Source organism: Carettochelys insculpta, chromosome 21 (genome assembly GCF_033958435.1).
Source record: "Carettochelys insculpta isolate YL-2023 chromosome 21, ASM3395843v1, whole genome shotgun sequence".
NCBI lineage: Eukaryota > Metazoa > Chordata > Testudines > Carettochelyidae > Carettochelys > Carettochelys insculpta.
The window spans coordinates 3,314,234-3,329,280 of record NC_134157.1 but is presented as its reverse complement, the minus strand read 5'-3'; the positions used below and the strand labels follow the sequence as shown (position 1 = coordinate 3,329,280).

The 15,047-nt window shown below is 50.2% G+C and overlaps 1 protein-coding gene across 4 annotated transcripts in view; it reads right to left on the bottom strand.

The window, feature by feature from the left end:
* Nucleotides 1-15,047, bottom strand: part of LOC142023813 (ectonucleoside triphosphate diphosphohydrolase 8-like) — a 45,170-nt gene that overhangs the window by 13,611 nt on the left and 16,512 nt on the right. For 2 of the 4 annotated variants that reach the window (XM_075015141.1, XM_075015144.1), the window contains exons 1-4: nt 9,852-10,021; nt 7,866-8,002; nt 3,332-3,449; nt 1,125-1,275 (exon numbers count right to left, since the gene is read on the bottom strand). In XM_075015141.1, the coding sequence (XP_074871242.1) occupies nt 1,125-1,275; nt 3,332-3,449; nt 7,866-7,988 (392 nt within the window). In that variant the 5' untranslated portion in view covers nt 7,989-8,002; nt 9,852-10,021. Of the gene's footprint in view, nt 1-1,124; nt 1,276-3,331; nt 3,450-7,865; nt 8,003-9,851; nt 10,022-15,047 lie in introns of those variants that run through there. The other 2 variants (XM_075015143.1, XM_075015142.1) reach the window with 1 other exon arrangement.

Here is a 15,047-nt window from a genome sequence, read left to right as displayed (position 1 = left end):
GCCAGTCTTGGTTTAAAAATGTGTAAGTTACCAGGTGTGCTGAGTATCAGAGGGGTAGCCGTGTTAGTCTATATCCGCAAAAACAAGAAGTCTGGTGGCACCTTATAGACTAACAGATTTTTTTGGAGCATAAGCTTTTGTGGGCAAAGACCCACTTTGTGCACCTGATGAAGTGGGTCTTTGTCCACGAAAACTTATGCTCCAAAAAATCTGTTAGTCTATAAGGTGCCACAGGGCTTCTTATTGGTTCAGCTGTGCTGAATTGTCCATGAAGTGTCAGAGCTAAACCAAGGTGCCTCACAGCAGCAGATACTTGTTCCTGTTTTGAACCTAGACTTTGTGACAAAGTAATAGAGCAGAAAAAGGACCACAAAGAATCCCAGGACTGTCTATCTGAGGAGGAACTCATTAAAGGTTGTAATTACACTGTCTATTCCTGGGCAAAATGTCAGCTAGCTGTGGAACTACAAAGAGAGTAAACTCATTGTAACTTTATGCTTATCAAAGGCTGTGGGAGATTGGAGGCTCCGTTAGGGTGCTAGCCTGGGCCTTAGGATATCTCTGTTCATTTTCCTGCTCCTCCACAGCAGTCCTGTGTGACTTTGAGCATGCCGCTCAGTTGTTCTGGCTCAGTTCCCATCTGTGCAATGGGGGTTATAGCATGGCCCCACCTCATGACGATAAATACTTTGCAGATTGTACTCTTCTGGGAACATGTACTGGGGACATGTATGCAATTCCCAGTTAAGGGTGATGCTTTGAAAGTAACAATGCACAATTAAGGTGCCACACAATCTTCCATTCTCCTCCCATCTTTAACTGCCACTGCCCCCTAGAGTCTGTCCATTGAGAGACTCCATATTGATGGGTGGTACCATAACCATAAACAGGGAACTTCTCCCTTCCCTGGCCCTGTCCAGGGCCCAGTCAGGGTCAAGTTTTCTGGAGAACTCAGCACCCGTCATGCACCCAGTGTGCTGAGCTCTGCTGAGGGTCCGTTCTCCTGGTCAGGTGCAGAATGGGAACAATGGGTGTGTGGGAGTGCTGAGCCAGTTCTAGCCAGACTGGACTGTGGGGTCATGGCAGACAGCCTTTCCTTTGCCCTTGAAGCCCAGTGTAGTTACCTCAGCAGCCTCATGCCTGCGGTAGCTCCAAGGTAGGCCGGTACCTCCCTGTGACTTTCAGCAGGAATAATCTTCAGGGCTTCCTCCAGACAGCTGCGAAGGGACGCACCAGCTTTGGGAGGGTCACTGGCGTAGGCTGAGATGCCAGGTCCTGGAATGCAGGTGTGTTGGTAAACATGACTGGGGATGGGGCAGGGTGCATGGAGAGGGCTGAGACCTGATCCCTCGTGGGAGTGTGATGAGTAGCCATCAGTGAATCACTCAGTAGCAGTGTTACTCAACTCTCTTCCTCGCCTCTTGAAGCCTGATCCTTGTACGGAAGGATCCAGGACTCCAGGCCAGGAGACTGGGCCCCCAGCCTGTCGGCACTGAGCAGCACAAGACTGCGTGAGCCGGGGAGCTAGGCAACCAGATGGCATCACGGGTCTGCTTGTGCCCAGAACCCCCTTTATTTCCACCACAGACTAGTCCTGGTTCCCCTCTACAGGGAGGTAAGATCACAGGGGCCCAGACTGTCTTTATGGCTTTGGTCAGTGCTGCAGGGTCACCTGTAAACTTCCAGTGCTGCTCAACATGCCAGCACAGCACACACCCACCCATGGTCAAAACTCCTCCACAGGAAACTGATTGCAGGGACATAGCATGGCAAGTTGGGGCATGGGAGGTGCTGCAGGATCCCCAGGTTTTCCACCCAACCTCCCCATGCCCAGGGGCTGTCCAGCTGTTGGCTCCAACAGACCCAGGTCCCTCTGAGAAGCTCCTCTGGGGTTGTGCTGCCTCTGCTCCAGGTCCAGCAGCCCAAGGTCACCAGGGTCCAGGTCACCAGCCCCTGAGGTTCTGCTGCCACTCAGGGTCCTGTCACCAGCCTCAGCGCCACAGCCTCCTCCAGCTGGGGCTAGGTTGCCAACTGTTCCAGACTGGCCCCTATTTGCGGCAATGTCGGCAGTCCTAGGTGACCCAGCCTGGGGTGATGAGGGGCTTGAACAGGCTGGCGGGGGTAAGGTTGCTCAGCACCTCCACCTTAAACATAGCTCCAGCACCACTGTGCCAATACAGGCTTCAGAGTCCCAGCTCGGCAGAGGCAGGTGCGTTCCCTCCTGGGCAGCAGCCGTGCTCCTCTCCCCTGCTCAGCCAGAGCAGAGGTGCACAGGGAGGTGATAGCCCTCTTGGAATGCAGCAGCTGGGCCAGTTCCTGCATCCCCAGGGGCTCGCCATGCTCCCAATAAATGAAGGCTCAGCAGAGATGGCTTCTATTGTCTTTCCCCTGTAAGGGAATCCAGACAGGGCTGAGAGATAAGCACTGGGGACTCAGTGTCCCCTGCAATGTCACCTCTACAGCTCAGCAGTCTGCACTGCACTGTCCTCTGGAGGGGGTGTGGGGTCTGGGATGGAGGTTGAGTGCAGAAGGGAGCTCGGGACAGGGGACTGGGGTACAGAAGAGGCCAGGGGGTCTGAGAGGAAGTTTGGGTGAAGGAGGGGTTGTGACCTGGGCCAGGGTATGGGGTGCAGGGCCTGGGAGGGAATATGGGTGCAGGAGAGGATCCTGGCCTGGAGGAGAGGTGTAGGAGGGGGTGCAGGGTCTGGGTGGGAGTTGAGGTATGGGAGGGGCAGAGTGTCAGAAGCAATCTAGGCAGCTTCTAGCCAGCAGCACTCTCAGGTAGGCTCCCTGCCTGCCAGCAGCCCCAGGCTGCTCCAAGTGCTGTTCCATACAGCTGTCTGTGCTGCAAGGGGAAGGCTTTTTGCACTGGCCCCATGCCCAGCAAAATATCTCCACTCCTATAGGCCAGCTTCTGGCCAATAGGAGCAGAGACATTTTGCTGGGGGCTGGAACAGCGCAGCAAGCCCTCCATCCACTCCCCACCCGCAGCTTAGAGAGCCACAGGGAGCAGTCAGCTTGTGAGCTGCACGGATGGGCTGTGGGCTGTCCCTTGCCCACCTGCCGCCCCAGGTCAGGTTGGCTTGCTGTGGCCAGTGGCTGCGCATGGTGCCAAGGATCAGCTGGAAAAAGGAATCCCCGGAGAACCTCTTGCTGTAACCACTGCGCTCCTCCAGTGTCGGTAGGATATGGTCACCAGCTGTAGCAGAGATTGGTCCACCAGGCTGATGCTTCACCCAATGTTTCCACCACCCAGGTGCCCTGCAGCATAAGAAATCTCCGAGCGGCCTCCAACCCTGCGTTTCCCTCCCAGCTGAGCAGGAATACTGACCCTGAACATCACAGGATAATGTCTGGCTGACCACTCCGGTGTCATTCTCTTTGTCAGCTGCCCACTGGTAGACGAAGAGAGAGGTGTGGGATGAGCCTGCGTCGAACACCATCCCGTACTGCAGGGAGAAATCAAGATTAGATGGGCCAGATAAGCCAGAGCAGGAACTGGGCCCTTCCATCATCCCCACCCAAAGGTTTGCTCAGAGACTGGATAGGTCAGTGGGAAGTAGAAGCACACACGTCTGCTCCTTAGCTGAAGAGGCCTCTGAATTGTGCCTCAGTGGCAGACAAAGTAGAAACAGGCGGGCCCCTTGATCCTGTTGGCTTACCTAGCGTACGCAGGCTAACTCCACTAAGCCAATCGGTTTCCAGCCCTGCCTCAGCAGCCCGCAGAGAGACACCAGCTTACCCCACCAGGCCAACTGCATTTTCTTTCTTGCAGTTTCATGGATTTCTTATTTTCTTTTTGAGTTTAATGTTCTTTGGTGTTCATACTGACCCCCCACTCCCCGGGGCCTGTGGAGCTCCCTGCCCAGGCTTCAGGCTACGAGGCTCTAAGCTTTTGACTACACTTTTCTCTGCTGCAGTCCTGTGGACGTCTGGGCATCGAGAGAAGTTCAGTCAGTGTGGTGCTCATTGGGAACCTGCACATACATGCTCTGAGCTCAGAACCCAGCCACAGGTGGTCTCTTATTCGCAATCCATCTTTCTGTCAGCTGTGGCCCCATCAGTTCCATTATGCAATATTTCCAACATCCCAAACTCAGATCTTGTGTCTGTGGCATTGGCAGAAGCTCTGATGTGTTATAGGACATTGCAGTAGAGCCGGGGTTACACAGAACTTTCAAAGTATGGGTCAAACTTGTCCGGGGGTTCCCAGACAAACACAAGGCTAACACAGAGTTCAGGGAGAGAATTTATATGAGTAATTTAGAGTAAAATACATCACAAGAGTGTAGTAAGTATTCCCAAACCCAACCATTATAAACTTGGGAAGTTTAGTGTTAAGCATCATAGAAACATAGAATCCTAGAGCTGGAAGGGACCTCAGGAGGTCTTCTAGTCCAGTCCCCTGCTTCAAGCAGGATCAACCCCCACTAAGTCATCCCAGCCAGGACCTTGTCAAGCTAGGACTTAAAAACCTCTAGTGATGGAGAATCCACCACCTCCATCCTCCTGGTGAAGTAGTTTTTTTCTAATATCCAACCTACTCCTCTCCTTTTGTAACTTCAGACCATTGCTCCTTGTTCTGCCATCTGTCACCACTGAGAACAGTTTCTCACCATCCTCTTCAGGAAGTTGAAGGCTGCTATTAAATCACCCCTCAGTCTTCTCTCCTGTAAACTAAATAAGCCTAAATTGCTCAGCCTCTTATCATAGGTCATGTGCTCCAGCCCCTTAATCATTTTCGTTGCCCTCTGCTGAACCTGCGCCAGCACATCCACATCCATTTTATCCTGGGGGACCCAAAACTGGACACAATATTCCAGATGTGGCCTCACCAGTGCTGAACTGAGGGGAACAACCACTTCTCTAGATCTGCTCACAATGCTCCTCCTAATGCATCCTAATATGCCATTAGCCTTCTTGGCTATAAGGGTACACTGTTGACTCATATCCAGCCTTTCATCCATCATAACTCCAAGGTCCCTTTCTGCTGTACTGCTGCTTAGCCAGTCAGTCCCCAGCCTATAACAATGCTTGGGATTCTTCTGTCCCAAGTGCAGGACTCGACACTTCTCCTTGCTGAACCACATCAGATTTCTTTTGGCCCAATCGTCCAATTTATCCAAGTCACTCTGGATCCTATCTCTACTTTCCAATGTATCTACCTCTGCTCCTAGCTTTGTGTCGTCCGCAAACTTGCTGACGGTACACTCCATACCTCATCCAGGTCATTAATAAAGATATTGAACAACACCAGTCCCAGAACCAAGCTTTGTGGTACGCCGCTTGAAATCGACTGCCATCCAGATATTGAGCCATTTACTACTACCCGCTGGGCCCAACCATCAAGCCAGCTTTCTATCCATCTTATAGTCCATGTACCCAATCCCATATTTCCTTAACATATGGGCTAGAATGTTGTGGGAGACTGTGTCAAAAGCTTTGCTGAAGTCAAGGTATATCACATCCACTGACTTCCCCACGTCCACAGAACCTGTTACCTCGTCATAGAAGCTAATCAGATTGGTCAGGCAGGACTTGCCTTTGGTGAATCCATGTTGGCTACTCTTGATCACTTTCCCTTCTTCCAAGTGCTCCAAAATGGATTCCTTTAGGATTCCCTCCATTATTCTCCCAGGGCTTGAGGTACGGCTGACCGGTCTATAGTTCCCTGGATTGTCCTTCTTTCCTTTTTTAAAGACGGGCACTACATTTGCCTTTTTTCAGTAATCTGGGATCTCTCCCGATCTCCAAGAGTCTTCAAAGATAATGGCCAAAGTCTCGGCAATGGCGTCTGCCAGTTCTCTCAGTACCCTTGGGTGCACTAAATCCAGACCCATGGATTTGTGTACATCTACTTTTTCTAGATAGTTCTTAACTCATTCCTTCCCCACATATGGCTTTCCTCCACCTTCCCATACTGCATTGTCTAGCACCATAGTGGGGGAGCTGTCTTTGTCCGTGAAGATGGAGGCGGAAAAAGCATTGAGTATTTCAGCTTTACTTACATCTTGTGCCACTAGGTTACCTCTCTCATGCAATAATGGCCCCACACCTTCTCTGATAACCTGCTTATTGTTAACATGCCTGTAGCAATCCTTCTTGTTACCCTTCACATCCCTTGCCAGCTGCTGTTCCAATTGTGCTTTCGCTTTCTTGAATACTCCCTGGCATTCTCCAGCCATATGTTTATACACGTCCTTAATCAACTGTCCACTTTTCCATTTCTTATATGCATCCTTTTAGAGTTTAAGCTGGCCATATTCCTATGCTAATTAATAATTTTTGTGGATTTTTCTTGAAGTAAAGATGAATATCAATTAGCAAACTAGAGACCTTTCTTACTTTGAAGGAAAGGATGCACAAAAATACCTAGTTAGGGCTCTTGACACCATGATCACAGGGGCCAAGGGCACCAAAATGCAAATTTATGCAGGGAACCATTTTCCTTAATGCTGACCCTGTGCAAGACAGTAGCCCAAGAAGCCTCAGGTAGCAGTTGATGTGCAAGGTTCAGCCTCTCCTCTTGCACTACAGGAAAACCCTCCTTGTCACTCCTGGACGGTGGGGCGTTGGGGCACCAGTAGCCCATGTATCTCACTGCCTGTGCTCCCCCCCCTTAAACGCTCCCTGTTTTTCACATTTGCTATCTGGTCACTGTAGCTGGGCTTGGATAGATTTACAAAGAGAGCTGAGCACACAATGGTCCATCACCACCTTCACCAAGTCTGTCCCTTTGGAAAACATGCTGGGGTTGAACATTGGGGCTGAGCACTGGTGACTTTGTAAAGTCATGAAATTATGTACTCGTCATCCCAGCTGGCCCACACAAAAGTCTTTGGTTAGAAATTTGCACAGGGCCTGATACAGTGAAGCCTGGATGCTGGCTGGGGGCCTTTTGTTCAAACAACAATAATAATAATTTCTTGTGTGGTCTGTTGTGTTTTTCAAACACATGTGGGTTTCTGCCCCTGTTTTACTTTCTCACTCTAGAGCCGTGTCTACACGTGCCGGCTACTTCCAAGTAGCCACGCCAACTTCGAAATAGCACCCGCCACATCTACACGTGGCGAGCACTATTTCGAAGTTGAAATCGACATAAGGCGGCGAGACGTCGAAGTCGCTATCCTGATGAGGAGATGGGAATAGTGCCCTACTTCGACGTTGAACGTTTAAGTAGGGCACGTGTAGCCGATCCGCGTCCCGCAACATCGAAATAACGGGGTCCGCCATGGCGGCCATCAGCTGAGGGGTTGTGAGACGCTTTCTCCAGCCCCTGCAGGGCTCTACGGTCACCGTGTGCAGCAGCCCTTAGCCCAGGGCTTCTGGCTGCTGCTGCTGCAGCTGGGGAGCCATGCTGCATGCACAGGGTCTGCAACCAGTTGTCGGCTCTGTGGATCTTGTGCTGTTTAGTGCAAGTGTGTCTGGGAGGGGCCCTTTAAGGGAGCGGCTTGCTGTTGAGTCCGCCCTGTGACCCTGTCTGCAGCTGTTCCTGGCACCCTTATTTCGATGTGGGCCGCTTTGGTGTGTAGACGCTCCCCTGCAGCGCCTACTTCGATGTGGTGCTGCCCAACGTCGACGTTGAACGTTGACGGCACCAGCCCTGGAGGACGTGTAGACGTTGTTCATCGAAATAGCTTATTTCGATGTCACTACATCGAAATAAGCTATTTTGATGTAGCATCCCTGTGTAGACGTAGCTTAGGTGTGTGGAGAGGTTGGGAAGTCTATACTTGCCCAGCTATGGCAATGCACTGTTGCTTGTTGCTAAAAATATAAGCTTTTACATGTTTAGGTAAACGCTGACATTTCCCGGCACCCATACAGTGCTACTCGCCTCTGTATCCTGTAGCTCAGGGACTCACCTTGTTGCTAGATGGCAAGAAAACGTTTTGCCTCTTCACCAGGCTGAGAATGAGGACGATGGCTGAAGACACAACCAGCACTAGCAGAAGGGCGGGAATGAGGCGGCTCAGTTTGGTGCTCATTTTGTAACAGTAACCTGCAAACACATGCAGAAAAATAGAAGGGCAGTTCAAAGAACTGGCTGATGTGGCCTTTGGGGAACACTGCTGTTTAGCATGCAACAAGGGTTCCTTATCTGCAACAGGGATGGACGTGTTTCTCATCTGGTTTGTAAAGCAATGTCCGGCGAGGGATTATCATTATGCCGCAAAAGCAATGTTCCCTTCTAGCCAGCCATAGCTCAGCCTCTCTCTTGCTGCTCCCCATTGTTAAGCAAGTGCCTGTATTTGGCCTGGCCATGCTCACGAGGCAGGCATTGCCACGCACTCTGTCTGGGCCTCAAACCACATCCTGTTGTCAGGCAGAATACCAAAGTTATTCGCGCCAAAATTTCACGCCCAAATCTCAGGCTCTAACCTTAAAAAAAAGCGAACTTAGGTAGCAACCCAGCACGTCACCTAAATTGTTTCCCTCATTGGCTTATCAAAATCACCCCATGTTCATGAGGGGAGGGGGCGGTTCGGAAGGGTATAAAAGACCCCGCCCAACCGGTGCTCGAGGAGGTAGCAGCACATGTATCTCCAAGCGCCGGTCCAGCAGACTGATCACCTGTCTGACCACCTCTCCGGAACTCCAGGCGTAACTCAGGCCTCGTAACCGAATCCATTGCAACACGTAATGTTTCTGCTAATTAGCACAGGACTTGTAAGTATAAGGTTGTAAGTGTACATGCAATAGAGTGATAAGTTTCAGTTCATAGTTACAGAAAGGGTTTGATAATTCTAATAGTGTAAGTTGTTAACTGTAGAATTCACTTAGTAATATAGAAAGTAGAATTGAATAGCTGGGAAATATAAGTATATAAGTAGTAATAGTGAATAAAGAATTGTAACCTGCTTATTATCTTGAATAGTTTATTTACTTATTGAACAATACAGTTGTCATTTCTAAAGAATCAGACTTTGTCATTATTACAACAAAAGGGAGGGGGTCAATCAGTATAACCCATCCTAACCCCTGGACTATTTTGGATAATTACTGGAACCTAGAGACCCCTCAGGGAGTTGTGGTTTTCTTGGTGGGTGTAATTCTATTCACTGTATTAATCATCCTTTGGAAACCCCGACTGTAATGTCTCGGGCCCTTCCCTATCAGGCTCCTCCCGAGGACCGCCCGAACCCTAGGGGGCATTACGCCCATGTCCCCACTAGGATGTAATTTGAATTCACTCTCTGGCGTGCTAGCTGTGTTCTTATCAAGATAGGCAAAAACCCTAAACAGCCTCCGCAGATGTTTATGGAATTCACATGCAAAAGTTCCTGTGAGAATGTTAACTCAGCGAGCAATTACCAGGTCTCAGAATAAACACTGCGAGAATGGCAGCTGCATCGCCTTCTCTGTTCCCAGCTGTCTGTAGACTCAGATAGTCATTACTACTGGGCACCTTTGAGGTTTAGTTTCACAACTGGACGTTTTGTAGACATACAGCTGAGAAGTCCAGTCTAACCCCTGTTGGGAGTGAAATCCTAAGCCCCTAAGAGAATATGGAGGGTGGTCATGTGACTTAGGTACACTCCATATCCTATATAGAGATACAAAATGGAGTCTGAATTGTGCTGAGTCATTCTGACACCAGCATCTGAAGAAGTGAGTCTGTGCTCACGAAAGCTCATGCTCTAAACTTTTCTGTTGGTCTATAAGGTGCCACAGGACCCTTCGTTGCTGCTACAGATCCAGACTAACACGGCTACCCCTCTGATTCTGACACAGTAGATTTTTTCCTACCCTTTTGCTTTACCTCAGAGACTCCTAAGAGGTCCCCCCCACAGGGGTGCTGTTACATTAGATTTTTCCCACCACAAGGGAAATATAAGGCCAGCACTGACCTTTCTGTGGGTGCTGACCGTCCTAGTGGCAGTGTGCAGTGGGCTTCGATTTGAAGAACAACAGACACCACAGGACTCCAATTAACCTCTACTGCTCCCTGCCTCCAGATCCACTGTCACCAATAACGCCCACTGGACAGGATCACCATAAAAACAGCTCTCCATCGAGGGATCGCCCTTGTGTTCCTCCCTAAGGACTTTAAACTAGTCCAAAGGTCATAGGTCCTAGGCAACCAGCAGGAACTGTGGAAAAGGTTAGTATAAATGCGTTATTATATTCGGGTATTGGTTTTTGGGAACTGACTATTATCGTTGTTAAGATTTGTATTGATTTACTACCTATTTCTTCCTTTACCTGTTTTTCCCACATATTGTAAGTTATCTCTGAATAAACCATCCCTTGTTCAGTTGACATATCGTTTCACTTGCTTTATTTATTTACTTGGATAGTGGTCGCCAGGAGATAGATACTGGTATGAGGAAGCATTCGGGCTAGAGGACTGTTTTTGTTAAGGGTCCCGTGCAGCCTTGTCCAGTTTAAATTCAATCCCCTTTTCCCACTTAACACCCCGACCCTGAACCCAGAGCTCTGCCCTCCCATTGCAAAGTGGGACTTTATCCTCAAAACAATGCCTGCAAAAACAACTGCTGTAATTGGTGCTAGCTGGCTGCTTTGGCAGAGGCTGAACTGCCCCTTCCTTGGTGGCTGTGGACTCCTTGACCAAGGAGAGTGGCTATTAGGGTTGTCCCACTCACTGTGGCACCTTCTGTCAGCATGAGTGGACAGGGCAGTGTCCAAGGCTGTTTGCCCACGTCTCCCACCTGCACTAATGGCAGCAAATGATCTCTCATAATATAGCCTGGAGCCTATGACCGGATATATCTGTCATAAGACACAACACCCTGGAAAGAGATGGCAGCAGTTTGCCACTTCCCAATACTTTATCTCAAATACTGTGTGACTGGAAAAAAACACCTTTCCCTGTCCCAGGCCACAATCAAGCGGCTCAGCTGAAAGAAGGGGGACTCATCTTGGGAGGATCTCAGAGCATGTCTAGAGCAAGACAAGAGCAGCAGCGTTGTCATATCGGCCAAGGAATTCCAGGTCTGACACTGAGTGCGATGCCTAAAGCCATCAGAACCCCCATGATGGCTGATAATGCCACAACCAGCGCTGGGTTTATTTCGAGGGGAAAGACACAGGGAACACTGTATGGTAATACAGTGAAATGTTGCCAGTAGTCACCCATGGAGTATGTATGGGATCAAGGTGTTGACCATAGCAGCTGTTGTTATGGGAGAGGCCTCACAGTGGCAGATCACTGATTTTTTTATTACTATGGTTATAGGCTCCTGTTGCCATGGTAGCCAGAGGTGCTTGCAATGGTGTGGAGTACCTCATGTCAAGCAAGTGAATCACATTTCGCTCCCCTAGAGACTCACAGACAGGGAGAGACTTGGCTGCCTGGCAGAGCTGCCAGGATTCTGCATCTCAGGCTCAGCATGGGGCCTGTGCACCCAGCATCTGGCAGCTCTGACTAGATTGGCCAAGTCCGCACTGACCGTGCTCGGAGGCAAACGTCCAGCTGGACATACCTGACCCTGGACAAGCTGTCTGAGGCAGCTACAGAGTGATGTGTTGGCCACGGTGTCCTGCAGGTGACTTGTCACCCAATCACTATTTCGTTCCGCAACTCTGAAGGGGAGGAGAATTTGCCAGACTCTGAGCTTTGGAAATCCCACCCTGAGTTGTGCTGAGGGTGTCTGGCCCTCGGACTCACCTGGAGGGCTGCAGCTTCAGGCTTTGGACTGTTCATTCCAGAGGGTTGAGAGGCAGTTCCTGAGGGTAGAACCTTTCCAGATTTAAGGCAAATCCTTGCTGTGGGAAGCCAGCGGCAATGAGAGCTTTGCCCAGGGCCTCCCTTTGAAGGTGATTATGCTATACCGCCTGTGCGTGGCCAAGCAGCCTGGACCCTGGGTGGAGGAAAGCTTCCTGCAAGGGCAGCTCTCCTGTGTATCAAACCCATGCCTCCCGCAGAATGAGCTCATGGGGGTAGATTACTTCTCCCTCTTTCCTCCAGTAAACTCCCTCTGAGGCCTTGTAAAGTGAGCAGCACATTCCAGAGGTTAAATTATAACATTTCATTTGCACCCAAGGTGATAAGGGAAGGTAAATATTATCTTCAGTTTCCTAGTCGAGAAGGCTGCCAGTGAGTTCCTATTTCAAGCCTCGTGTTGACACCTCTGCTTAGGTCATGTTTGACAAAAAAGGGGTTACCCAGGGCTTTTCTGCACAGGGAGGGCTCCAAGAGGCCATCTCTGTACCATTGGTCCCAAACTTTCCAGACTCCTCCCAAGCTGTGCCTGCCACCTCTCCTCTACACACATTGGCTTTACCCCACCGTGGCGCTTGGGCTAACCTTCGCCATGTCCCAGGACAAAGTCTGTGGTCTCGTCTCCAGCACAGGCTGGGGGAGACAGCAGCAGCCGTGCTCTGGGGCTCAACACTGAGGAGCTTATGCCTTGTGAGGAGAACCTGCAGGAGGGAGCCATCTGATACTCTGTCTGGGATCCCATTCAGCTGCCGTTTGCCAGGAACACATGCACACCCAGAGGGGATCTCTCACACGCTGCAGGGACAGGACCCCCCTCCCTGAGGCGCCTGTTTGGTGGGGAGCTGGCAGCTCTATGATGGGACCAATTTAGGTGTGCGGATTCCAAAAGGCCCCTCACAGCTCTGCTGTCCCACCGGGGGTGCTCCATGAGTTCTCAGCTTGTCAGGCCGGATAAGACCTTTGGGATTGCCTAGTCCAGTGGTTCTCAACGGACTTACCATTGTGGGCTGCATCCAATAAAATGGCCCTGAGCATGTCCTATGGCCGCAGCTCTGCGCTGATTGGGCTGCAGGCTGAGAACCTCCTGTACAACACTGGCTGCTCTGCTTATTCCTCACGCTCCTTGCATTTGTATACAGACAGCTTAGCTACCGATTTGATTTGAACTCACAGGTCTGCCATATCGCTCCTTTACCCCTGCCATTATACCCAGGCTCCCTCCCATTTCTAACCCATCGCCTAGGCCTCCATGTTTTTCACTTACCTGAGGGCTTTGGTCACCTGCCCCCATCGAACCTAGTTTAAAGCCCCCCCTCACTAGGTTAGCTAGTCCGTGGCCAAATACTCTCTTCCAGAGTAGGCGAACCCCCATCTCTGTTAAGCAGTTCTTCCTGGAACAGCATCCCATGGTCAAGGAAGCCAGAGCCCCCCTGGCAACACCGTCTCCACAGCCAGGCATTCACCTCCAAGACGCACCTGTCTGTGCCTGAGCCCCTGCCTTGGACTGGGAGGATTGAGGAGAACACCATTTCCACTCCCGACTGCTTCACCTGTACTCCCAGAGCCCTGCAGTCACGTTTGATCTGCTCAGGGTGGTACCTCGCAGTGTCATTAGTGTCCACATGGGTGAGTTGCATGGGGTAGTTGTCAGAAGGCCAGGTGATCCGCAATACTCCCCTTCAGAAAACGCCTGTTAGCAGCCCCTGTTCGCCAGCTCCTCTCATCCATAGCAGGGGGCTTTCTAACGCATTGGTCTTCAGGAATGGCCCTGCTCCCTGGTGAAGGGCAATGTTCCCAATCATTTTTTTCCATCCGTGGGTTGAATAAATTTTGTTCTGTGCCCAAGGCATGTACGGGTGTGCACCACCAATGGAAACACATAGGCAAGGGCTATGCTATAGGCCTAGTTCAAAATAACATGCAATTTGCGTTGCACAAATTGCATTAGGTACTTGGAAGGAATGTATGTCAAACCCAGGGCCAGCCACACTGCACCAGAGTTCGAAATAAGTGCTTATTTCAAACTTCCGGCTACCCCTCATCCAACGAGGGGTAGCGGGAACGAAATACCATGCTAACAAATGCCCTGCTATTTCGAGCATGGTGCTTGATGCCGGGGCTTCTATTTTGGGATACAAATGTATCCCAAAATAGAAACCATGGTGTAGCCTTAGCCATGCTGCCCACTGTGGGTGGCTGTGGGCGCTCTGCTAAGCAGCTGGGCAGCACCTGACAGTCTCCGGGGTGGCTGCCCACGCGCTCAACTTACAGGGAACGCTGGTTAAGGGTTGATGATGCTAAAGGGCTTAGGGGTAAAGACCTTGTTAATAAGCTCTCACCCCACATCTAGCAAAGCGTTAGCATCAGCACACACGGTCCCCCAAACAAACAGACCACAGTACATTTCAGTCAAGCAAAAGGCACACGACACGGAGATACACATGCTACAGACAACAGACTTACCCCAAGGGACATGTAATCTCTCCTCCTTCACCTACAGCAGTCTCTCGCAAAACTCTCCCATTAGCTACTCATGTTCGCTAGCCCCTGCAGTCACTTAGAAGCGGGGTTTTTAACGCCCTGGTTTTCTGGGTAGCTTACGTCCACTGTACACAAGCCATAACAACATTGATTACTAAAGTCCCATGACAGTTTTTCCAAGGGAGAACACGCCAACTCTAGCTGCAAAAAGAACGATAGACCGTGCAGAGCTCGGTCTTAACCCTTTGAATATTGCAGAAGTTTGAAGAAGAGCAACAGGGCTCATTCATTTCTTCACCATTGCAACTACATAGGTCATTCCAGTCCTCAGAGCCAGTCCTAGTTGCCCATCTCTCTAGACAGTAGGTCTGTTAGGCTTCTGGGATCAGCTTTCTCTCCAGAGGTTGACAATTGCAGTGCCATCATGGCTACTCTTCAGTACAGCTCTAGCAACTTGACCATCCAGGCTCAAACTTTTGTATTTGCATTTTCAGCAAAATAGAAAGCTTCCTGGAATTCCCTCTGACTCATGCCTGTTTGCCTGCAGAGTCCAAACTATCAGGGAAGAAAGCCATGACGTCAAGTAAACTGTTTGGAGCAAGAGGGGTCTGATTCTCCTCTGTGAACACAGCTTTTACGCTAAAGTGATTTCAATTAAGCCTAATTTATACAAGGACTGACTTAGACAAATTGGAAGACTGGGCTGCAAGAAATCTAATGAGGTTCAGTGAGGGCAAGTGCAGAGTCCTGCACTTGGGCTGGAAGAATCCCAAGCATTGTTACAGGCTGGGGTCCAACTGGCTCGGTAGTAGTTTTGCAGAAAAGGATCTGGGAGTTGTAGTGGATGAGAAGCTGGACATGAGTCAATAGTGTGCCATTG